Source organism: Ranitomeya variabilis, chromosome 4 (assembly GCF_051348905.1).
Source record: "Ranitomeya variabilis isolate aRanVar5 chromosome 4, aRanVar5.hap1, whole genome shotgun sequence".
Classification (NCBI taxonomy): Eukaryota; Metazoa; Chordata; class Amphibia; order Anura; family Dendrobatidae; genus Ranitomeya; species Ranitomeya variabilis.
Window position 1 is genome coordinate 723,660,293 of NC_135235.1, and position 8,245 is coordinate 723,668,537.

The window sequence follows — 8,245 nt, forward strand, 5'->3', positions numbered from 1 at the left end:
TTGGCATGGCTCGAGTCCTGGTTTCATAGATTCACCCCACGTCATAAATTCCATTATGTATTCAATCATAAGGAATTCAGATTACTGCACAATCTCTCCTGAAATGGGGGCGCTAATACTTTCTCTACCCTTCTGGTCAGGACTCATAGTATCTCCAATGGTCCACCATAAACGAGTGCAACTCCAGTTTAGTGTTGGAGTTCTCCCCTCATACATACTTTTTTTGGGGGAGATGTAACATATTTTTTGTTCTATGTGTTTTTTTGTTTACATGTTCATTCTGGTTGATGATTTGATTGTGGTAGGATCAGCCTGCCTCAGTTAGGTGAGTTTGTAAGTTTGGAACTCTCTGGTATTTTTTTTTAAAGTCTCCATTACTTCTTCCAAATGTGGGAGATCTAAATTGAAGATGCTGCAGCTCTGCAGTATTATAAAAAGTTCTCTTTAAATGTGTAATATTTTTTCTTGAAACTCATCTGATAGAAAATATTGGCCCTTACGATAGTTTAGATTGCCAAGAGCCACCGAGCCCCATACTCTAATTACTCCAGAGAGTTGATACCACTACTCATATTTTACTGATGAAGACTGTTGAGTTTGAACATTTTGATAGATGTGTTATTGTCCATAGTCACAGTTTTTGACTACAGTAGTTACTGCCCAAAATACTCCCATTTTTCACATCTGACATGTCGCTTTTTGTGGTGATAACTTTGGAATTCTTCACAAAGGATAATAGGAAACAAATGGATCTCACAAATTATTTTCATACGTCTCTTGAATCCAACAATACCCTGTATACGGTTGTACACTACTGTCTGGGCACATGGCAGGGTTAAGAAGGGAAGGAGCGCCATTTAGCTATTTGAATGCATATCTTGTTGGAATAGATTCCAGACGCAATATATTGGTTACCTGGCAGCTCAAAATATGGCTACCACAATCAGGCTTGGCACTATCTACTCAGCTTTGCAGATCCCAAGGATTGCCTTGCTCAACATTCTTTACATGGATCTGTTCTTACAGAGATCCCTAGGCTTGGGCCATGGTGTTACCTGCTGTTCTGTGGAGTGAGGTGGGATGAAGAATAGTCAAGTAGTTGGGTCTGATCCACGAGGGCAGAGAAAATACAAAATCATAAGAAGCAAGATTAAGGGGTCACGGCAGCTTAGCACAGAGGACTGAACCAGAGGAGAACAAGGCTGTATCTGGCATCTTCCTGCAATTTGCTTTGAGCTTTAGTAGGGTGGGGTGCTCTCCAATTGGCGAAAGCAGGAAGCAGATTACTCCAGATGGACAGCACACACAACCATAATGCCTGACTGGATGGCACTACAGTTCACAGCAACCCTAATCTAAGTGGCTGAACAGAGCCTGCACCATCCAGAGCTTCTGGTTCCGATATCTCTTCCATCCCCAGTGCTGCCTGTAGAATGAATGAGGCCATGCCTGGTGACAGAAGTAGAGGTGGCAGGTGCGGATCCCAGGCGAGATGGTACACACCATTTTCACAAGCCTTAATATGACAAAATGCAGAAAACCAGAGCAGTTTAAAACCTCATAAAGTGACTCCATTTTGGAAATGATAATGAGTCGCCCCCAGGGCAGTTGGGTACTCTGTATCGGGTCCGGTCTTGAGGGGGAATGTCACGGTGGCTGCAACCCGGTCCATGGCCCTGGGCCTCAACATTAAAGGGGAACGGTGTTTTAAGGGAATAGTGTTTAAAGTCTGTCGTGATGCCACCTGTGGAGTTCGGTCAATAGTGGGACCGACGCTGCATTAAAGGAGTCCTCTGGGGAATGTTGTGGCAGCACTGATGTTACATTTCCCACAGGTGAAGCAGGGTCCTAAGATGTAAGGCGTGGATGGTATGTGCCGGTGAATAAAGATAGGACTTAAGTTGTAAGTCTTTACCTGGTTTACTGCAGTTGGCTGGCCACAGTCCAGGGCACCAGGCACGGGTGGTGGTATGGCCCAGCCAGCTCAGAGGCAATGGAGGGTCCCCTTCTCCAGGTGATGTCCATGAGCCTTTCCTCTAGCGCCTCTTTAAGATGAAGTCCCTGCTGCCTGAAGTTTCCTACAGGGTCCTCCACTTTCCCCCCTGTCCTGGGACAGGTACCTGCACGACGGGCTGCTCGAGCCGTTTTACAGGGACTTTATCATGCCCCGGGCTCCTAGGTGCTGCTGTGTCTCAGGAGAGGTGTGGGCCAATTGCATACAGTTCCTGGCCCTCCGGTTCTGCTCTGTGTCCTAGAGTTCCACAAAAGCCTCGGGCTCCCGGTACCTGGTTCCTGCGCTTCGGCTTTGAGGGTGCCCGGTCACATTTCCCCTCTGAGCCCTGTTGCTCTCCTTTGCTTCTTTCCTCTCCAGGTACTCCACATCCAACCCTCCAGGTTCTTTCTCCTTTCCCAGAGGCCGCAGCTCCCTCGTGGCTGTCAAACCTCTCTCCTGCTCTGCGGCTCTCCTAGACGTCCTTCCACTTCAGTGTTCATCTCCAACTAACCTAACTCCTCCTCCAGGTCAGGATACATATAGGTGGGGGATGCTCCCCTGAATCCGGGTCTTGAGCTCCCCCTACTGGCCTGGATTCAGAATGTGTTGCATGTGGGTGCCTTACCTGGTGAAGAGAACTCCCTTGCCTCTGATCATGACATTACCTTCCCCGAAGGAAAAGCAACATCACTGTAGCAACCGGTTACCTGGGATGCTACATTAACCTTCAGTGAATTAATCTATAGTAGTGACTATTTTGACTCCACAACCACTTTCCAAAAATTAGTGCACAGTGGATGTTGGAGAGTGAAAACTGCGAATATACCATTTTATTTCTCACCACATAGTGCCCAGATTGTGCTCCAAGAGACACACACCATAAATTAAGTGGGTTCTTCTCACAATAATAATGACAACTACATGGGTCCTAATTTTGATTTGGGCACACTGAAAGGCTCAGAAGCGACGGGAAGATTTGACTTTTTGAAAGTGGATATAGATGGATTGGTTTATAAAAGTCATATTGCTATTTGAACATTTCCATTGGAGTAGAACTCACCACCTCTCATGGCAGCCTGTTCCAGTCATTGATCCCCCTCACTGTCAAAAGGTTTTTTTTCTAATATCCAATCTGTGTCTCCTCCACTTCAGTTTCATCCCATTGCTCCTAGTCTTTCCTTGTGCAAATGAGAATAAATCAATAAAGCTATTTTTACATACCGTATATACTCGAGTATAAGCCGACCCGAGTATAAGCCGAGTCACCTAATTTTACCTAAAAAAAAAGTGGGAAACTTATTGACTCGAGTATAAGCCGGGTATGCATTGTCCCCTCATCCCTATCCTTGTATGCGTGGCTCGTCATCCCTATTCTTGTATGCAAGGCTCCTTATCCCTATCCTGGATTGATTGGCCCTCATCCCTATGCTTGTATGCATGGCCCCATCCCTATCCTTGTATGCATGGTCCCATCACTATCCTTGTATGCACGGCTCCATCCCTATCCTTGTATGCACGGCTCCATCCCTATCCTTGTATACACGGCTCCATCCCTATCCTTGTATGCATGGCCCCATTCCTATCCTTGTATGCACGGTTCCATGCCTATCCTTGCATGCATGCCCTCATCCCTATCCTTGTGTGCATGGCTCCACCCCTATCCTTGTATGATTGGCCCCCATCAAAAAACATTAAAAATAAACCATTACACTTACCTTCCTTCGCTCCCTCGCAGCGTCTTGTCTCGATGCCAGCAGCTGCTTTATGCTTGTAAGCATTGCATGGCAGGGACGTCATGCGCTGCTCACAAGCAGAGCACAGCTTCCGCAATACTCACCGCTCCCAATGCCGGAACTATGTGTGTGGGGCAGTGAGTATTAAGTAGCGCACACAGCGTCAACCGCCAGGCGGTCATGTGTGCCGCTACTTCAGAGAAATTAATATTCAGAATGAATATTCATCTCTGTTAATTAACAGCACACGTGACCTCCCAGTAGCTGCAGGACGGGCTGCTGCAGCTGACACTGCGCAAGTTTTTACAGAGAAATCAATATTCATTTATTTTTAGCAGCGGGCACTGGAGTTCTGCTCTGCTGCTGCCTCTCCCCCTCTATGTTCTGGACACCTCACTCGAGTATAAGCTGAGGGGGATGATTTCAGCACAAAAAAAATGTGCTGAAAACCTCTACTTATACTCGAGTATATACATCAACTTACCATTTTTACAGACAGTTTTAGGAGAAATGTTCAAAGGATATTTTATTGAAAAATAATTGGTTTTATTCTTGACAGATGACTGTACCTGGAGATCAGAGGGACAGCTGACATCTTCAATTTTAAAATCAGATGATCTTGAGATCTCACAGGATACAATTGAAGAGAATGCCATTACTCCAGATATACTATCATCTCTTCACAGCAAAGATCTGTCATCTGATTCACTACCGACTACTAAGGAAAATCAAAGACCCAAAAGAGGCATTAAAAAACAAACTGCTCCTAAAGCAAGGAAGTCTTTTTCATTTTCAGAATGTGGGATATGTTTTAACTGGAAACATCATCTTGACAAACACCAAAGAATCCACACAGGGAAGAAGCCTTTTTCCTGTTCAAAATGTGGGAAATGTTTTCTCCAGAAAGCGAATCTTGATAGCCACCAGAGAAACCACACAGGGGATAAGCCTTTTTCATGTTCAGAATGTGGGAAATGTTTTAATAAGAAAGGGCATCGTAATGCACACCATAGAACTCACACAGGGGAGAAGCCTTATTCATGTTTAGAATGTGAGAAATGTTTTGCACACAAATCACATCTTATCGAACATCAGAGACTCCACACAGGGGAGAAGCCTTTTTTCTGTTCAGAATGTGGAAAATGTTTTGTGACAAAATCAAATCTTGTTAGACACCAGAGACAACACACAGGGGAGAAGCCTTTTTCCTGTTCAGAATGTGGGAAATATTTTAACCAGAAATCAGGTTTGGTTAAGCACCAGAGAATTCACACAGGGGAGAAGCCTTTTTCCTGTTCAGAATGTGGGAAATGTTTTACCAGGAAAGCGAATCTTGTTAGCCACCATAAAACCCACACAGGGGAGAAGCCTTTTTCCTGTTCAGAATGTGGGAAATGTTTTAACCAGAAATCGAATCTTGTTAGCCACCAGAGAACCCACACAGGGCAGAAGCCTTTTCCTGTTCAGAATGTGGAAAACGTTTTGTGAAGAAATCACAACTTGTTAAACATCATAGAATCCACACAGGGGAGAAGCCCCTCCAGCATGGGAGGTGACTATAAATATTTTTATTTTAACCCCTTAACGTCCAATGATGGATAGAATCCTCCCACATGACCGCTGGTCGCCAATGGGTTGGCATGACAACCCGGGGTCAGCAGGAGACTCCTGTGGTTGTCATAGCCATATAGCTATGAGCATCGCCCAGCGGTCGGCGCTCATGGCAAGTGAGCATATCTGCTGCATAGAGCAGGGCTGCAGCCCTGCTCTATGTAGCAGAAGCAATCAGACAAGTGCAGCTTCTGGTCTCCCATGGGGACTATTGGAGCAGATAGATAGTAAAAAAAAAAATGTTTTTGAAAATACTAAAAATACAAGAACATAAAAGTTCAAATCACCCCCTCTCGCCCCATTCAAAAAAAAAATAAAAAAACAAATATACACATATTTGGGATCACCGCATTCACTCTATCAATATATAAAAAGAAATTATCCAATCCGTAAACGGTCTGGCGAGAAAAAAAATTGAAACGCCAGAATTATGTTTTTTTTGGTCGCTGCAACATTGCAATCAAATGCAAAAAAATGCATTAACTGGCAATCAAAAGATCGTATCTACACCAAAAGGGCATCAATAAAAACATCAGACCGGTGCGCAAAAAATAAGCCCTCATCCAGCCCCAGGTCCCGAGAAATGGAGACGCTATGGGTCTCGGAAATTTTTTTTTTTTTACAAACTTTGGAATTTTTTTTCACCACTTACCGTAAATAAAAAAGTGTAGTGTCTGTGAGCTTGTAATGACCTGGAGAATCAAAATGTCAGGTCAGTTTTAGAATTTAGTGAACATGGTAAAAAAATAAAATAAAAAAACTGTTGTAGAATTGCACTTTTCTTGCAATTTCACCGCATTTGGATTTTTTTCCCATTTTCCCGTACATGGTATGGTAAAATCAATGGTGCCTTTCAAAAGTACAATTTGTCCTGCAAAAAACAAGCCCTCACATGGCCATATTGACGGAAAAATAAAAAAGCTATGGCTGTGTGAAGAAGGGGAGCAAAAAATGAAAACGCAAAAACGGAAATAACCCTGGTTCTTAAGGGGTTAAGTAAATAAATAAAAAATCATGAGGAATAAGAAGGGGTTGTCCTACTAGTGGACAACCCTTTTAAACATCAAAAATCCCACACAGATAGCAGTCATTATTAGCGATGAGCCAGCGCTAAAATACTTGAGTGCTCGATATTTGAGTCAACAGGTCGCATGCTCAGCAGACTTTTCAAGGAAGACTGAGGGGGCAGGAAAATTGCTGAAATGGATGAAAACTGTGCTAAATTGGAATGAGAACAGCATGGGGAAGATGGCTGGATGCATCTCTGACTCTCAGGTCGCTTTTGGGATCAATGTTGTCGGAGTATTACACCACTTTTTTTCCAAATAAAAACATTCGTTCTTGTACAGTATATAAGGTAATTTAAAAAAAGAGAAAAAATAAGCTTCCTTCACCCCTTACTTTGTGTTTACACGTAGCCTCTTTGCTGCATTTTTCCATTTTCTCTTTGATTTCAATGGTGAAAAAAGCATTCACTGTAAATGTAATTTTAACATTTTAGTACCTTATCTGGACATGTGGTGTGTGACATAGTGAGACACATCCTGTTTAATTTATGAAGGGACTCTGAAAATCACAAATCCCATGCGGACAGTGCAAGAAATTCCAAAAAGTAGAAGGAAGGACTCTGATACTCCCTGTATTAGACATAAAGGAGGGTCTCATAAACATTCTTTTAAAATTATTAGGAAGTGGGACTTCTAGACTCATAAAGTCTATGCACTAAGTGCAAGGTCTAGCAAAAATTTAAATGAGGGTATGATGACACAACATTTTATTTTAATTAACCAGATGTCTATTTTCAGTAAGCCAGGAGGAATAGACTGTTATCTATATGACGACTTTTGAATTTATGCAATTGTTCTTCAGTTGGTCAAAAACCATACACTGTTGTCATGAGTCTTAAATGTTGATTTTTGATCATATTAAATGGCTAATGTTTGCCTCAGCAGCTACAACTTATTGTCTGCTTTCTTTGCAAGACACTGATGCAGGGTCATTGAACAATGGATGTTTGCTTTATTTATTGAATGACCATTGTGTGGGTCTTGTGGCTTGTTGACTTACAAAACAAAGGAATAAGAACTATGCAAATAGATTAAATGGTCAAATGATACCAGTTAACCTCATCACGTCTTCCTCTTGACCTCTGGATGCTGGCTTGAAAGGCCATGTGCACACGTTCAGGATTTTTAGCGTTTTTTTCGCGTTTTTTCGCTATAAAAACGTGATAAAAACACGAAAAAAACGCTAACATATGCCTCCTATTATTTACAGTGTATTCCGCATTTTTTGTGCAAATGTTGCGATTTTTTCCGCGAAAAAATCGCATAGTGGAAAAAAAAGCAACATGTTCATTAAAAATGCGGAATTGCGGGGATTCCGCACACCTAGGAGTACATTCATCTGCTTACTTCCCGCACGGGGCTGTGCACACCATGCGGGAAGTAAGCAGATTATGTGCGGTTGGTACCCAGGGTGGAGGAGAGGAGACCTCCTCCACGCACTGGGCACCATATAATTGGTCAAAAATAAAAGAATTAAAATAAAAAATAGTCCTATACTCACCCTCGATGTCTTCCCGCCTCACCGCTGCATGCTGCCGCTTCGGTTCCTATAGCTGCTGTGCGGTGAAGGACCTGTGATGACGTCACTGTCTTGTGATTGGTCGTGAGCGGTCATGTGACCGCTCACGTGACCGCTCACATAACCGCGATGTCATGGAAGGTCCTGCGCGCACACACCAGCTATAGGAAGAGGAACGGACGCCGCTGATGAGATGTCTGGGTGAGTATAACCATTTTTTTTATTTTTTTTATTATTTTTAAACATTCTATCTTTTACTATAGATGCTGCATAAGCTGCATCTATAGTAAAAAGTTGGTCACACTTGTCAAACAGTATGTTT

The 8,245-nt window shown here is 43.0% G+C and overlaps 1 protein-coding gene across 1 annotated transcript in view; it reads left to right on the forward strand.

The window, feature by feature from the left end:
• LOC143768242 (uncharacterized) overlaps nt 1-7,276 on the forward strand; it is a 688,323-nt gene extending 681,047 nt beyond the window's left edge. Inside the window, exon 7 of the mRNA XM_077256935.1 lies at nt 4,286-7,276. Within this exon, the coding sequence (XP_077113050.1) occupies nt 4,286-5,214 (929 nt within the window). The 3' untranslated portion in view covers nt 5,215-7,276. The remainder of the gene's footprint in view (nt 1-4,285) is intronic.
• Nucleotides 7,277-8,245: the final 969 nt, after the last annotated feature.